General features: G+C 53.9%; 2 protein-coding genes and 1 long non-coding RNA gene across 13 annotated transcripts; 2 read left to right on the top strand and 1 right to left on the bottom strand.

The window, feature by feature from the left end:
- Positions 1-6: 6 nt before the first annotated feature.
- Positions 7-11,029, top strand: LOC107321631 (dual specificity testis-specific protein kinase 1-like). 4 transcript variants are annotated; one of them, XM_015878712.2, is made up of 9 exons: positions 7-127; positions 4,581-4,944; positions 6,169-6,290; positions 6,428-6,476; positions 6,901-7,050; positions 7,415-7,588; positions 7,745-7,828; positions 8,447-8,533; positions 9,152-11,029. In XM_015878712.2, the coding sequence occupies exons 2-9, from the start codon at positions 4,759-4,761 to the stop codon at positions 9,251-9,253; spliced, it is 954 nt and encodes a 317-aa protein (XP_015734198.1). In that variant the 5' UTR covers positions 7-127; positions 4,581-4,758; the 3' UTR covers positions 9,254-11,029. The 4 variants fall into 4 exon arrangements, with proteins under 4 accessions (XP_015734198.1, XP_032304043.1, XP_015734199.1 ...); XM_032448152.1 differs by lacking the exon at positions 7-127 and adding an exon at positions 595-877; XM_015878713.2 differs by lacking the exon at positions 7-127 and adding an exon at positions 891-1,669.
- LOC107321633 lies at positions 7,982-9,197 on the bottom strand. Its single transcript, XR_001558609.2, has 2 exons — positions 9,111-9,197; positions 7,982-8,108 (listed from the first exon to the last, which is right to left on the bottom strand). It is a non-coding gene; the product is annotated as an uncharacterized LOC107321633 (long non-coding RNA).
- An 856-nt stretch (positions 11,030-11,885) lies between the features above and the next one.
- On the top strand, positions 11,886-15,679 carry CCDC189 (coiled-coil domain containing 189). 8 transcript variants are annotated; one of them, XM_015878714.2, is made up of 8 exons: positions 11,891-11,999; positions 12,713-12,744; positions 13,001-13,066; positions 13,714-13,859; positions 13,936-14,006; positions 14,402-14,614; positions 14,701-14,815; positions 15,496-15,679. In XM_015878714.2, exons 1-8 carry the CDS (start codon positions 11,976-11,978, stop codon positions 15,654-15,656), a joined length of 828 nt encoding a protein of 275 aa, XP_015734200.1. In that variant the 5' UTR covers positions 11,891-11,975; the 3' UTR covers positions 15,657-15,679. The 8 variants fall into 8 exon arrangements, with proteins under 8 accessions (XP_032304051.1, XP_032304044.1, XP_015734200.1 ...); XM_032448158.1 differs by having other exon boundaries at positions 11,893-11,999; positions 14,498-14,614; XM_032448156.1 differs by lacking the exon at positions 11,891-11,999 and adding an exon at positions 12,006-12,132 and having other exon boundaries at positions 13,006-13,066.
- Positions 15,680-15,796: the final 117 nt, after the last annotated feature.

Raw genomic sequence — 15,796 nt, 5'->3', positions numbered from 1 at the left:
TCTTCCGGCGCGTTTCCTCCGGCGAGTGGGACCCGCTGTGCGCAGCGAGCGGAGGAGCCACAGCCGGGACGGACCGTGGAGGTCCGGGGCCATAAAGGAAGAGGAGCTGACTTGTTCCTACTGAGCTGTAAGAGCGTGGGGACACCCAGGGATGCTGAGGGACGGAGTTGCCTGCGGTGAATGGGAGGTTTCTTCATTGAGGCCTTTTGTGCAGCTCAGTCCCAGTGAAAACGCATCTGCAGAACGAAGGTTCTACTCGTGGGTGGAGCAAAAGGCCAAAGACTGAATGAGACACGGAGAGACAGAAAGGAGCCAATAATCACGGAATGGGCTGGGTTGAAAAGGACCCCAATGCTCATCCATCCCAACCCCCTGCTGTGTGCAGGGTCACCAACCAGCAGCCCAGGCTGCCCAGAGCCACATCCAGCCTGGCCTTGAATGCCTGCAGGGATGGGGCACCCACAGCCTCCTTGGGCAACCTGTGCCAGTGTCACCACCCTCTGGGGGAAAACCTTCCTCCTAAGATCCAACCTGAACCTGCCCTGTCTCAGTTTCAAACCATTCTGCCTTGTCCTATCACTGCCCTCCCTCGTAAACAGCTGTTCCCCTCCTGTTTATACTCTCCATTCAAGTACTGAAAGGCCACAATGAGGTCTCCCCAGAGCCTTCTCTTCTCCAAGATGTTCAAGAGTACTGGTCCCAAGACCAGTTCCCTTGGGAACACCACCCATCACTGGCCTCAGCCTGGACCATTTCCCCTTTCTCCTTTATCAGAGGGGGTGCACTCTTTGTCTTTCCTGTTTTTGCTAATGCACCTGCAGAAACCCTTCTTGTTACTCTTCGCATCCCTTGCATTTCTGCTGCTGGCTGAAAGGAGGTATACACCAAACAGTCCCTGCTTGGTAGGAACAGTGTATCCTGAAGCTGTAGCCTGGTTTGGCTGAGCATGGTCACACTGGGCAGTTCTGGTTTTGTTGCTGCCCTGACTCTCTGTGACAGCAGGGCTGATCGCTCCCTGCTGCTGCAGCAGAGGCGCTGCTGGAGATGTTACTTACAGCTGTTGCTTAGCAACCATGTGTGCAAGACAGCAGGAAACGGGCTTTAAACCCTCTTCAGATCAGGTATCCAGCAGCCTTCAAGAGTCTCAATTACCGGTTACATCTAAATGCTGCCCTTTGCTCGGCAGCAGCTTTCGGTGGTGTGTTCTGCAGAATCACGTGGCTGTGTGACCCTTGGAGGCATCCTGCAGGAAAGTAGTTCTGTTGCTCCCCTTGTTAAGGATTGTTTTATAGGGGTAGAAGAGGCTGCAAGATGTGGTTGGGGTTTGGGGAGAGCTGGGCAGTGCTCTCTTGATGTCTGTAGCCATGAGACGTTCCTTTGCACGTGTCCATATGCAGAGCCAGTACTTGCCCCCATTACAACCAGCTGCGTCCCTGTCCCAGCTGCCTCCATCTAGCATGTGACCCAGATTTGGTTGGCTTGCCCTCAGTGCATAACCCCACTGGCTGCTGGGTTTGCAGCGCCCATTGCACAAGTAGGGGGGTTGCTCTGCTAATTCTCTGTGGGGGTTCATGGAGAGCAGGATCCTTGCGAGGCTGGAACAGGAGGTAGAGCCGGTGAGGGGACATGAGCTGCTGCCAGAGACGGGAAGAGAAAGCACGTTCCTCAGGTTGGGGTTCCGTGGTTTCTGGCTTCGTGCGAGTGCCGGGTCGTCCCGGTGACAGGGTCAGTCTCCATGTACCGGTGGGGTCCGACAACAGCGTCCTCGTGAGACAGACTGTCTGGGGTTGTGCTGCCGCTGCGCGCTCCTCGTCTCGGGGTGACCCGCAGCCCCGGCGCGGGGGGAACTTCTCCACCTCCGGGGGCCACGGAGGGAGGAGCCGCGGGCAGCGCGGGGCGGTGTCACGGGCTGCTCGGTCCGAGGAAACGGGTGCGGAGGAGCTGCGGGGCGAGCGGGTGAGTGAGGGAGTGCGTGAGTGCGTGAGTGCCGGCCGTCACCTGCTGCGGGCGGCTGCTGGTCTGTGAAGCCTTGTCGGCTGGCGGCCTCGGGAGGGGGCAGAGCTGGTGCTGGGCTCCAGAGCCCGCTTTGTGCGTGGCCCTGGCAGGGCTGAGCTGGGCTGCAATTCCCAGCTGCAGCCCCCCCGTGCATTTACAAGCAGGCTGGGGGAAGAAAGCTGGTACAGGGGAAGGCTGTGGGGTTTGGGTTTTCTGGGGCAGCAGCTCTGTGGCTCCTGCTCTGTCTGATAGTGGCTGAGAGGGCCACAGGTGATGGATGGACACCTCTGGGCAAGGAGTGAGGTGTCACTGCCGGCACTGCCTCGCGATGCCAAGTGCGCTGGCAGCTCTGACCTGTGTCAGTGTGGTGTGATGAGTGGGTGAGTCTGGGAAGAGTCCGTGTGCTGTGAGTCTGCCTGGGACGATTTACCTTCAGTTTTCCTATCTCATAGCAATATTAAGGTCTTTGCAAACCAGGGCAAGAAAGGTTGGGGCTCCCATCTGTGCGGAGCTGGCATTGTCTCAGGACTCAGGCTACTTCACTGTGTTGCTACAAAAATGGTCATCTCAGGTACAAGTTTGTTCTCTTGAGTTTCCATGGTCCACTGTTTCCAGCTGTGTTGGTTTCACAGGGTCCTTCACTTCCATCACCTGCTGGTAGAGGAGATCAGCAATTGGCGAGATGTGGGTCTGTGTTGGCTGTCTTTTCACTCACCTTGTTCTTCCACTTCGGAGGGACAGATGTAGGTAGAGCACAGGGCTCAGGACCTTTCCAAAGCAGTGCCTTGGTTACTTCTGTCACCAAGCCCTTTTCAGATGGCTTTCCACCTGTAAAATGGAGTCACTCCCCGCCCGGCTTCCAGAGTGCAGAGCCCTGTTTGTAGCCCCTAAACATACCCTGGGCAGGGCACGCGCAGAGTGTTTGGTGGTGGTCCTGTTCAGTGTTTTTAGTGGGAGTCATGTGGGATTGGCCTTGTGACTGCTAAGGTGTTACGGAATTTTTTCTTCCTTCTGTGCTATTTCTGTTTCAAAGGGATCTGTGTGCCTCATCAGTCACCATTTCGCAAAGCAAGCTCCAATCAAAGCCTTTGCAGCTGACTTTCCTGGGGAATGTTTTCCTTTGATTTTTGTCACATTTCTCATTCTTCAAACCTCCACAGGCTGGGAGGTTGCAGGACAGCCTGGATCTGTTGGGATGCTTGGTGGGAGAAGTCCCAGAGGAGGGCTGTGCCTCAGGTTTGCTTTTCAAAATACAAGCAGCTGTGCCTGTGTAGTGCCCACTCAGACCAGCACGCAGCTTCAGGTGCTCCAAGCCTTGTGGGGATGTGCTCAGCCCTGCTGCCTGTAGCCGGGGAGTCCCTGAGAAGTACCCGTGTTCCATGTCCCCCTCTCCCCTGGCTCCAAAGAAGCCATGACATAAGTCTTGGCATTTTGGAAGGCCGTTTTCTTCCCCTGCCTACTGTGTGTCAGCCCTCATCCGGGGACAAATGCGTTTCTGGGAAGAAAATAAAGGCTGGTATAATGCTCAGGGCATCCTGGCGTGCCGAGGGCATAGTGGGGATTCTTCTGTGGACAAAGGGACAATTGATGAATTGGGTCATGGCAGGAGGAGATGGTATGTGGGAAAAGCAGGGAACAGAGGGGGCTGTGGAAAGGACACCATTCCTGTGCAGGGGCAGCTCCCTGCAGCCTGCTTGGCTGGAGAGGAGCTGTGCGTGCCTGTGTGGGCACCCTGCAGGCAGGCAGGGCGAGTTCCTGCCCCCATGCTCTCTTGGCAGCTCTCCCCCTGCATCTTGGCTGCAGAGGGTGGGGAGGTTGGTGCAAATGTTGTGGTGTGCAAACCTGGGACAGGAGCTTGGAGAGGGCAGAGCTTCTTTGGCTTCAGCTGGAAGCTTTGGAGAGTCACCCTTCTGCCAGTTGTTGTCTTCTTTGGTTATGGTCTGAGAGGGGAAAATGCTCAGATGGCTTGCAAGGTACCTAGAAGTAGTGTTTGCTCAGGCATCGGCCTCAGAATCCCATCTTCCACTTCCCCTGTATTTGCCTTCCCTGTGTCTGGGGGAAAGTAGCGGGGAGCACTTCTTTGGAGAATTTTGAACATGGTCCTAACAAAGGCAGAAAGGGTCTGGGGGGAGAGGGCTGTCAAGATATTATCAGTGGAGAAGTGGGACAATTTAATAGAAGGATTTGGGGAGTTAGAGACAGATTTGAGATACACAGAGAGGCAGGGAGTTGCTGGGGCATTTTCCCCTTATGTCTTCCCTTCAGGTCTTCTATTGGACAGAGGGCACCCACCGAGCCAAGACCCTTTTAAGATGGCACATTTTGCATGGCACACTCAGGAGAAGGCCTGTCTGGAGGTCTGCGGTAATGAACGTGGTGTTAGTGCTGCATGACCTGTGTTAGGAGCACAGTTCTGATGTGGTGGCTTGTAGCCCGGTATGAGTGGTCAGATCAGGCTGTGTTCCCTGGGTTTTCCTTGGGCTCCGCTGTCAGGCAGTGAAGGTGATGCGTTCTGCCTGTCCTAGATCTGCAGGAAGTGTAGGTGAATGTATATTAATGTAGCATCTTTAAATTCTCTTCTGAAGGAGTCTGAATGCAACCTACCTGAGGCAGGCCTGAGCCCAGAGCACCTCTGCACAGAGACAGCGTGTGCGCTGGGGTGCGTGTCTGCTCTCCCTCTGCTCCCCAGTGCGGGAGTTGGGTCGGAGCACACGTGCTGCTGTCTGCTCCCTGCCGAGTGCACCTTTCAACTGCTGCTCCGTGATGTGCGAGGCCGGGCTGCTGGCACCGGAGCCCTCTGAGGCAGCGCGGCACTATGGCGAGTCCTCGGACACCTGCTGCCGCATGGACCGCTGGCAGAGGCTGCGCACCGCCGTCCGGAGGCTGGAGTTCTGGGAGAGCTTCAGTGCCGAGCTGGTTGGCAGCGGCTTCTTCTCCAAGGTGTACAAGGTGAGAGCACCGGGGCCAACCTGAGCGGTGAGGCGGCTGCTCTGGGGGAACTCAGAAAGGGGGGAAAGCAACTGCATGTGGTCTGGGAGTGACAGGACAGTGGGGGGATGGCTTTAAGCTAGTCGGGTCTGATTGAGGTGAAAAGCTTTTGATTGAGCTGGAAATCCTTTATTCAGATAGCATTTTTAGCCCTCTCAGGAAGCACAGAACCAGTGTACCAATTACTTTTCTCCTCTCCCTCTCCACTGCTGATCTTCAGCCCAGGTGTGCTGTAGCATTTGCACCACTGCTTGTTCTGGGGGGGATGATGGGGCTTTGAGCTCCTTCCCTGCAACCCTCAGTCTTCTCTTTGAGCAGCAGAAGGAAGAGAAGACCTGGCAACTGAGGCAGCATCTCAGAGAGTGCAGTGCCACCAGGTCTGCCCACATCATCCTCCTCCCCAGTGTGGCTGCTGGCACTGAGCTTGTTTGCTGGGCTGTGGTGCAGACCCTGTGAACACAAGCTGGGTCTGGCTGCACTGGTGCCTTTACCTTGGCTAGCTGCAGCTGGGGGTACGGGTTTTGAGTGAAAATGCAATGACTTTCTACAGTGGAAGGTGAAAAGAAAATGTCAGAAAGTAAAGCTGTAGTGAAATGCTGTGGCTCATGTAGAAGACAGTGGAGGGAGACTTGCAACAAGGCAAGGCCTTTGTTGGGACTTGACATTTTCTGGGACTTGAGCGTCACCGCTGCTGGACACTCTGGTTTCTGGTGTTCCTCTGGGGCTGGGCATTCTCAGCCCTGAGCAGCAGCGCTCCCACTGGGAAGCACCACAGAGGAGTGAGGGGGAGGCAGAAGGGACTTGTGGTGTGAGCAGCAGTGATGAGATCCAGGCAGGAAGGAGAGGGGGATATGGACAGATGGGGGCACTGAAGTAAGGGGAGGGGAGAAGGTCAGCTCTTCAGTAACTCAGTTTGGGCTGAGAAACTGCTCCAGCCAAAGTGACTCAAATTTTGGCTGAGTGTCCTGGTGTGCTGGCACAGGAGGGGGCTAGCTGCCCCCAGTCACCATGTCAGGCATTGCGAAGTGGAGCTGGTGTGGGAAGGACAGCACCTTGCACTTGTGCTGGTGGCTGTCCAAAGCTCTGGGCATCAGGGAAACAGGTGCCAAGGCTTTGGCTGGGAAGGGGTGCAGCTGTCTGGAGGGGATGGCAGGCACCTGGAGGCTGACACATATTTTGCTCCAGGTGACCCAAGCTGCTGCTTGTAAAGTGATGGTGGTGAAGATCTACAAGAACGATGTGGACCAGGAGGTGATAGTGCGTGAGATCAGCCTGCTGCAGAAGCTCTCCCACCCCAACATCGTCAGGTAGGCATGACCTCTGGCCATGGGAGGGGGCACATATGGGGCTGGAGCTGTCTCAGTGTCTCTGTGGCAGTTCTGTGGGGAGGGATTGAATGGAACCTTGATGGCTTGTTTTCTTTGTTTTGGTGCATCCTGCTTAGGTACCTTGGGATATGCGTAAAGGATGACAAGCTGTACCCCATTCTGGAGGTAAAATGTTATTGCCTTTAGTGTGCTTTGGGCAAGCAAGGAGCTGTGAGTGACTCTGGATGAGCAGGCTGCCTTGGGGAGGCTTCTGTTCCGCTCTGCTCCACAGCCTCTCATGGCTGGAGCTGGGCACAGGCACTGTAAGGCTGTGAGGTTCAGGCAGAGTGGCCATAAAGGGTTTTGTGGTGGCCCAGTACCACCACAGGACCAGGACAGGCCAGTGTGGGGGAGCAGAGGAACAGGATTTGAGGAGCAAGTGTATAGGGATGCAGCCTGGCAGTGCCTTTGAAGTGACTCTGACACAGTGTTGTGGATGAACAAGAAAGCCTGGGGTGGCACTGGGATACCTGATTTTGTTCCTACACCTGGGGGGCTCCAGGAGACCCTACGTCCAGCTACACAGGTGCCGTCTTTTGTCTGTTCACAGTATGTGAATGGGGGCTGCCTGGAGGAGCTCCTGGCCAGCAAAGACATTGATTTGTCATGGAAAGAGAAACTGGACTTAGCTTCTGACATCACCAGGGGCCTGCACTACCTGCACTCCAAGGGCATCTTCCACCGAGACCTCAACTCTAAGGTACACAGCTGGAAGGGAGCTGTATTGGGGACGCCACAGAGGCTATATGGGGCAGTGACCTGGAGACCTCGTTTTATGTGTCCTCTGCTCCATGCTTATAGCCCTGTGGGCAAGGAAAATTTCTTGGTAAAACCTGCCATGACACTGTATTCATTGCACTGTGAGTGTGTGTTGTGGGCAGTGAGCTGATGGAGGTGGGCTGAGGAACAACTCCTTCCCACTACTTCTGACTTCAGGTGTGATCAACCCAGCCCTGGCCTGTGCTGCATGCCCAGGTTGCAACCTATCATGGCAGTAGGGCTCTGTAGCATCTGTCCCCTTCCTTGCCACATCCCATGCCATGTCCCTGTGGTTCTCCTTTCAGAACTGCCTCATTCGAGTGACATCACGTGGCCGTGAGGCGCTAGTTGCAGACTTTGGGCTGGCCAGAGAAGTGGTGGAGCTGCCTGTGCAGTATGCAGAGAGGAAGTTGTCCCTGGTGGGCTCTGCCTACTGGATGGCTCCTGAGATGCTGCGGGGAGAGCCCTATGACCGGAAGGTATGGCACTGCTTCCAGCTCCTGGCTCATCAGCGCAGCTCCCGCACGAGATGGCGGGCATCCCCTAATGGAGGAACCTGCTGATGTTAGTGCTCCTCTTTCCTGTAGTTTGCCTTCTGTGCATGCCTGAGCCCACCTCTCCCACCCTTCTTGCAGGTGGATGTGTTTTCCTTTGGCATTGTGCTCTGTGAAATCCTAGGGAGGATCCCAGCAGATCCTGAAGTACTTCCCAGAACTCAGGTAATAATTCCCACAGCCAAATTTAACAGTATTTTCTCCATGATTCTGGATGGAAGCTTCTCTCTGGGCCATGCAGAGTTGCATGCATATATGTGTGCACACTGAGGTGTCACTCCAGAATTTTAATAATGAGAAAATCTGATGACAAAATGTTCAGTACACAAATGGAATCCTCTGTTTATCAAAATTTTGGTTGCACCAACAAAACAAGAAGCGACTCTTTTGTTTAGAGGTGTTAATTCCAAATGCTCCACTTGGTACTGGCATTTCAGCATCTACACTGAAGCAGAAAATGAAACACAAGTGTCATCGAAGGAGTATGTAGATTGATCTGAAAGTAATACCTCCTATTTGTTTCCATGGAATTTAAACAGATACAGTGAACATAGTAAGTCATCTAGATACTTCCCCCTGCCTTTTATCCTGGTGGCTGGGAGGTAAAAGGATGGCATTCCAGCTGAGAGGAGCATAAAACCCAGGCAAGGCCCATCTCCATAAGTGAGGGTTTAGGTGGGACATGCTTGAACAGGAGAAGAGCCTGTTTTCCCAGTTTTCCTGGGGAAGCTCCATCCCCCCCTGCCCAGCTGGCTACTGCCCCACACTCTCCCCTTCCCTCAGGACTACGGCCTGGATGTCACTGCCTTCTGCAGGATGGTCAGTGGATGCCCCCGGCGGGTGCTGGACCTTGCTGCCTGTTGCTGTCGGGTGAGTCCTCCCTGTTCCTCATGAATAACTCATGGAGTGACACAGCAACTGGCTGTGATCTGCGTGGGTGTTGTACCTCTGACAGACATCCGCTGAAGTGAGGTGTTCAGTGACAGCTTCTGATAGTGTTGCTGGGACTGCTCTGTGCCCAGGCTGGAGTGCGGGCTGGTGCGGCTCTGCCAGGTATGGGCAGCCTCAGGGTGGCATAGTGGGGTGACCTGGACTAAGGGGTGCCCCCACCATGTTGCTGGGTTTTCTCCTGTAAGGAATGCATCTTGACCTTCAAAAGGAAAAAGAATCAATCCCAGCTTTGGGGACACCCGCTGGCACTGGGAGGACAGGGGAGGGGACAACTCCCCCTGCCCCCTCTAGCTTTTCCCCTGATCCTGTCCTGCTCAGGCTGCCTTTGGGCTGAGCAGTTCTCACACCCCACTGGTGTCAGGAGATGTCAGGCCAGCTTTCAGTGTGTGATGCCAGGAAGCTCTTTGTGCACGTGCACAAAGTCTGGGCAGTTCTGGCACTGGGTGAGTGCTGTTTGGCCATGGGGGACCTGGGAGAGCTGCTGCACTGTACCCACCTGTCTGGGATGTCCTCTTCAGTTCTCCCTTCTCATTCCAGGTGGAAGCTATTAAGAGGCCATATTTCTCTGATATCCTGGATGAGTTGGAAGACATTGCAGAGAGCCTAGAGCCCAGGAGGGACAATCCACTTTTGAGTTGAGCTGTGGGCCCCCTGCGAAGCCCAGTGGATGGACTGTAAATGGAAGGTCAGAAGTGAAGAAAGAAGGTAGAGAACAGAACTAAGTGACCCAATGGAGAGGAGACTTAATCAAGGTCTTATCTGAGGCTTTTAACGGATGTAATTCAGACAGCAAACAGCCTTTTTTTGTTAGCTTGATAAAAGTAAATGATCCTGGAGGGCAGGTCAGGGACCTGGATTCCCTTTGAGGTTGCTTTCCAAATCCCCTACAGAAATGCAGCCCTCTCTTGCTTCCCCATGCTCTCTGGGCTTCAGGCCTTCCCCTTCCATGTCCCTTCTGTCCTTGGGGAACATCTGTGGGGACTGGGATCCCTTTAGAACAAAGCTGGGGGCTTTGGGGCACACAGAGAGCCTCAGAGTTGCCTTACACTTCAACGCCTTAAGACCCTCCTTGGGTGGCCTTGCAGGGATGCCTGCATTGTGTAGCGATGCTGATGGGATCCCCTGACACGTGCATGGGGCACACCAGCATCTGGCGAGGTTTTGGGAAGCAGTGTGGGTGGTGTGCCTCACCAAGGTGTGAGTCAACCAACCAATATCTCCACTCAGAACTGGTGCTGTGCTCTGTCCTAGTGCTGCAGCTATCTGGATTTCTTCCCACAGCCCTCTGTCAGGGTCTGGAGATGAGAGGGATGCACCTCTCATCCTCCCACAGATACTGGTCTCCAGTTCATTTGGTTGCCCAGCCTCACTGGGAGGGATATGTTCTACTTAGGACCAAAATATCTATGGTTGTCAATAGGTGTGACAGCTGTATGGTGGTGGAGAGCTGTATCTCTTCTTATTGACTGTAACCTCTTGGAGTAGGGGCCCTTTGTGCACTAAAAAGCACTTGTAGATTATATAATGAGGTGTGCAAATAGCACTGTAGACCTATGTGTGGACCTCATCTCGAGCTCTTGGGCAGAATTTGGTGTCGCGTGTGACCCAGTGCCTCTGCGCCCTGGCACCCACACACAGGAGCAGTGGTAGTGTGCCAAGACAGATGTTGCGGTGGAGTGCAGTGTTTTCAGCAGACATTCCTCATGATAAGGAACATGAAACACACTGAATGGCACCAGGATCATTGGCTCAGCCACTTGTCCAGAGAACCCTCTATCCCTAGAGCTACCATTGTGCTTCTCTGGGCTATGACAGTTGCGCACAGGAAACCTGCTCAGCAGAGACACACACCAGCAAACAGCTTCCTGCTGGGAAATGCTGCCAGTAGGAGGAGTGAAGCCTTGGGAAGCAGGAGACCAAAAAGGATGGAAGCTTTTTAACTTGATGGAAGGCAGAGTGCCTGCTTTTTGATTTGGAGTGAAATGGACCGCAAAGGCAGTGGAAACAGCGCTGATATACCCTTGTGTCTTCAGGGGCAGCCAGCCACCACCAGCACTGCAGCAGTTGGTCCCTCACTGCTGTGGGCTTGCCCCAGACCACCAGCACTGTCCCCAGCACTTGGACATGGTGTGAGGATCATTGCGAGCTGGGAACCATCCCTCATGGGCCACCAGGGTCTGCAGGCTGCCCTGGAGGCAGAGGGCAGCAGTTGGATGCAGCTGGTCTGGGTTATGCAGCTCACAGCAGGGAATAACACTTTCTGTTGGCTGGCATCCATATGGCTGTGAGACTGCATCTGCTTGGCATCCTGAGGGCAGCCATAGGTGGATGCAGAGCTGCATTTCTGCTGGGCTTTCTGACTGCCCCATCTACTCTCTTGGAAAAGATATCTGGCCGCGTGCTGAGTCTCAGGTGACAAAGGAGATCTTTGCTAGAAGGACCTGTTGTGCTTTTGTTGCCTGGCTCCATGGCCATTTCATCCTGTGCAGAGTGCTGAAGCACAGCACCATCTTCGTGCTCTGTCAGTACAGCCAGCAGGATGAAACCTTGGTGAAGACAGGGCACCGTCAGCTGTGAGGAAGTGGTGCTTTGTCTATTATAAATATTATCAGGTATGACTTACATTTGTCTTGGGAAATGCAGTGTTCTTTGTATCCATTCAGATCCGTGGGCTGCTTCGTCCTTACAATTTGTCTGGGGCAGCCTCCAAAAATGCTCATTGGAAATAGGCTTTTTCCTTTCATTACTTGGGAGGCACCTTCTGTTGCTCCTCAGCTATTCGCTATTTCAGGTCTCGGTGTCTCCTGCAGTTTCAGCTGATTTATGGCACCGGGCAAAGGGAAACGTAACGATGAACTGGGACGTGACGTCACAGCTGTTCCTGTAAGGAATGGAATCAGGTGTTATAACGTGCTGTGTGTGGTTGTTACATAGAGCGCGGTGTTCTCTATAGCTAATAATAACATAGAGTAGATATTTATGATGATAATTTGAAGTGTTACAAGCTATGAAAATAATTATCAATCAAACCGTATAATAATCTAAAAAATAAATATACATTAAAATGTGTATATATACATATGTACATCGTATGTTATCTATAACATTGTAAAGTATATTTGCTAAACAAGCTCTATTGTTTAATACAGCCATGAAATAACCGCTACGCGCTGATTCGTCAGTTCCTTTCTAACGGGATTCCGGCCCTGCCGCCTCGCAAGGACGGCGATGCGGATTGGCTGGCGTTCTTTCTCCACCGGCCGTAGGGGAGCAGTGAGAGCTTCTCTGATTGGTCGTCGCTTTCTGCGCCTTTCAGCAACCCTCCTGCCGATTGGCTGCCTCCTGTGGTGCGGCGGCAGCCATGGCGACGGCCGGCAGCGGGGAGGTGGGAGCGCGGGGGGCGGCTGGTGGTGGCGGTGGCCGCGCCCCGTCTGCAGCTTCGGCCTGTGCCGTGTTACGGTGGCGGCCCGGTGCGGCCCGCAGGCCGCGGGGAAGGGCTCGCGGTGACGGACAAGAAGGTCCCGCCAGCGGTTTGGTTTCCCGTGTCCCCGGGGTCGGGGGCTGAGGCGGGTTTGCTGAGGTTTGAAGCGCCCTGAGCCTGATGTGGGCCTGGGAGCGGCCCTGACCAGCGGCGGGACTGCGCCCTTACCAGCGCTGTGACAGATGGCGCTGCCCGCTGGTATAGCCCTGCCAATGATATAGCCCTGCCAGCTTTATATAGCCCTGCCAGCTGGTATAGCCCTGCCAGCTTGTATAGCCCTGCCAGCTTTATATAGCCCTGCCAGCTTTATATAGCCCTGCCAATGATATAGCCCTGCCAGCTTTATATAGCCCTGCCAGCTTTATATAGCCCTGCCAATGATATAGCCCTGCCAGCTTTATATAGCCCTGCCAGCTTTATATAGCCCTGCCAATGATATAGCCCTGCCAGCTGGTATAGCCCTGCCAGCTGGATCACAGATGTCATGTACCCATCCCCACTGCGGATGGTGCTGGCCGTGCAGGGGGTAGTGCTGGGGGCTCCCTCATTCCTCGACTTGGGGTTGGGCACTGGCTTTGGCAGTGGCTGTGCTCACAGCTCTGCTCCTTTTGTCCTAGCCTGACAGCTGTGAAACCGGGATCTGTCAGTGGTGAGTATGGCCCTATTCTGAAATAACCACCGTGGTTCTGCTTTACCCTCTTGTCCCCAGCCATGCTCAGGTCTCCTCAGCTGTCCACAGTTGTCCCTTCCTCCTTTCTGTCCCTTATTCTTCTCAGGATCTGCATATCTGGGTGCCCACATTCCCAGCTGTCTTCCTTCTCCCTCAGATTCCACTGTCTTTATCTGTCCCCATGTCCCGTGTCCTCTCCCTACTGCCGTTCCCTAGTTTAGCTCTGTCTCTGCAGGACAGACCTGGATGTAGTGGCCATGGAGCGACTTCAGGCAGCCCCAACCCTGCAGGATCGACGTGAGTAAGTGAGGGGACAGGGTTGTCTGTAGGGATCTTGGACACTTAGGACGCTCTAGAGCACCCTGGGCTACCCTGAGTCACTTGAGATAACCAGGAGAAAAAACACCTGGGGGCTCAGCCACCAAAACAAGAACAGGGCACCCTGGAGACACCTGAAGAATGCCTTTGGGAATCCCTAAAAAAAATAAATAAATAGGCCTGAGACCACTAAGACAACCCTGGTACTTCACCTCAGGATAGCCAGGGATGTCACTTGGTTAACTCCATTCACTGTTACATTCCTGTAGTCTTCCTGTCATCCATGTGGTATGCTGGTTCTCTGTCAGTCCCAGTGTCTCATTCACGACAACTTAGAATGCAGTGAATATGTCGCTTCCTAAGATGCTCCTGTATCTCTCACCGGTGTTGTTCTCCCTTGCAGCCCTCTGAGTGTCCATGTTTTCCCCATAGGCTGTTACCACTGTATCCTACCTCTTAGTGTTTCAGTGTATCTCTGTTCCTCTCCCTGAAAGTGTCCACACTGCATCTCTGAACGATGTTCTGATCCCTTTTGGTTTCCCTGCTGTGTTGTCCCAGGTTGTCCCTTTCATGTACATGTTCCCCCTGGTGTCCCTGTCGGGCCCTCTAATGGTATGCTTGTTCTTCCAGTGTACTGGCTGAAGTCCTGCCGGGTCCCCCTGTCCTTCTGGATGCCTATGAGGCAGCTGTGGAACTGGGCCAGGAGTTAGGGCTGTCCCCAGGGCCACTCTCGGCCCTGTTGGCCATTGTGCGTCGTGCTATCTCCATGTGTGCCCGTGAGTGCAGGGCCAGGAGGGGGTGGCAGAGGACACAGAACTGCAAAGGTCTCACCACTGACTGCCCCAACCCCAGAGACACCCCTGCCTGATGTGGAGGAGTGTTATGCCTATGTCAGTGAGCTGCTGCTGCGCCATGCTGTGCACGTGAGTCTTCACCCCTCATACACTTACTGGCCCCCAGGTGCTCCTTTCACCCCTGCATGCTCAGTGGTACCAATGTGCTCCCTATGCACTCCCCAGCATCCTCACAGCAACCTAAATATGTCTCATGAAGTTATTAAGTTATTGATACTGGCACACTCCATCTATGCTTACCGAAGCCTGCATGGTCTTCACATCCTCCCCATGCACTTGTAGGGTTTCCTGTGCTCTTTGCATACTTTCCACATGCTTACTTATGTCCCCAGCATTCCTGGCATTCCTGTTGGTGCCTTCGTGTTCTATAAACTTTTGCCTTGTACTTGATTGACGCAGCACACTCTTGCGCACTTCTGCAGCCTCACCAGAACCTGCATGTTCCTTGTGCTCTACACCCTCAGACTCCTGACACCCTCCCCTTCTCTCCCACACCCACTACATGCTTCCCAGCCACTGACTTTCTCTTGCCTGCTGCTGCCACGGTGCCATCGCTGCAGCATCCTCCAGTCAGTGTGGCTGTATTTGGGCTGACCCAGGTTGCCTGCATCGCAGCTCACCTCTTTGGAACTGTCCTTCGGCACGCCAAGCTTTATGCCTATGTCCTTACACCTCAGGTGAGCGCAACGCTGTTGAAAGTAAATGGGCAATGGAGGTGAGGTCTGCCCTGATTCTGATGCCTGTCTTCTGTCCCTGTGCCCAGGTTTGCCTTGATTTGACCCTGGTTTATGTGGATAGTCCTGAGCATGGCCCAGAGGGAGAGGTGCCTACCACTCTCCCCGAGGAAGAAGGAGAGACTTCTGGGAATCCCAACACAGGTGGGATCCCCCTGGCTGAGGGTTTATGAGGGATTTTAAGTTTAGGGAAGTACAGGGTAATGAAAGGGACTGTGGAGGAGCACTCTTATATCTGGGATATACCCTAGGGTCTCAGGGGGCTGGAAGATCATGGTCAGGGCAATGGCTTCCTGGGGGCACACAGTGGCCCCAATGGTCTGGTGGGATTAAAGGGGCACCTTGTGATTACAATGAGGGCCTTGTGAAGCACCACAGCATGCAGAAGGATCAAGGGGAGTCCTTAGGGTTGTGAGGTTCTGGGTGAAGTCTGGAAGGCAGATCTAGACCATGGGTGGCCTTGGGAACTCCCAAGAGCAGCCTATACATTGCTTCATTCCGGTGGTTCTTCTGTGGCTTTTTTTGTCCATCAGCAGCTTTGTCTTGAACCCTGTCTTCTTGTCTTGCTGTGTTCCTGGTGACACATGTCCCTTGTGTTCCCAGTCTCTGCTGTGCCCTGTGCCACGTTCTTAATCTGGCCCTCCTGCCCTTTGCTCCCAAGCACTTCCTTGCCACTGGTATCAAGCTGTAGCTTCTGTCACCCTCTGTGCCTTGTTTGCATGTACCCCCAGCTTTAGTGTCTGATCTCTGCTCACTCATATCCCCTCCATCTTCCCACATCCCCTTTGTCCTCATACCTAATGCTGCTGTATGTCTGTTCCTAGAGCCTCCTTTCCAGGAAGCAGCAGTACCTGAGCTAGTGCAGGTTCCCGCAGAGGTGTATTTGAGTAAAGAGGATGTCTCTGGGTCCCTCCGGGCCTCTCCTAGGAGCAAGAAACACCTTAGAAGATCTCAGGGATCCCGCCAAGGAAATAAAAGACATTAGGCTATGCCAGTATCTCTGTAGTATCTGGACCCCACTGTTTGTGTTGTTGCACAAATAGAAATGTCTGCAGAACTGGCACGAAGAACTACACACATCAGTATATGTTAGGGGATGACCTGCTGGAGAGGAGCCCTATAGTG

This window comes from Coturnix japonica, chromosome 17 (assembly GCF_001577835.2).
Source record: "Coturnix japonica isolate 7356 chromosome 17, Coturnix japonica 2.1, whole genome shotgun sequence".
Taxonomy (NCBI): Eukaryota; Metazoa; Chordata; class Aves; order Galliformes; family Phasianidae; genus Coturnix; species Coturnix japonica.
Note: the sequence above shows the minus strand (reverse complement) of the source record. Positions and strands in the feature narration are given on the sequence as shown.

What these genes read in the sequence shown, in the direction of transcription:
- LOC107321631 (XM_015878712.2), top strand. Translation starts at nt 4,759, where the DNA reads ATGTGCGAGGCCGGGCTGCTGGCACCGGAGCCCTCTGAGGCAGCGCGG. An exon ending in AGCTGTACCCCATTCTGGAG is followed by an intron (nt 6,477 to 6,900) that starts GTAAAATGTTAT and finishes GTCTGTTCACAG; the next exon opens with TATGTGAATGGGGGCTGCCT. An exon ending in TTGCTGCCTGTTGCTGTCGG is followed by an intron (nt 8,534 to 9,151) that starts GTGAGTCCTCCC and finishes TTCTCATTCCAG; the next exon opens with GTGGAAGCTATTAAGAGGCC.
- CCDC189 (XM_015878714.2), top strand. Translation starts at nt 11,976, where the DNA reads ATGGCGACGGCCGGCAGCGGGGAG. An exon ending in GAAACCGGGATCTGTCAGTG is followed by an intron (nt 12,745 to 13,000) that starts GTGAGTATGGCC and finishes CTGTCTCTGCAG; the next exon opens with GACAGACCTGGATGTAGTGG. An exon ending in TGCTGCGCCATGCTGTGCAC is followed by an intron (nt 14,007 to 14,401) that starts GTGAGTCTTCAC and finishes CTACACCCTCAG; the next exon opens with ACTCCTGACACCCTCCCCTT.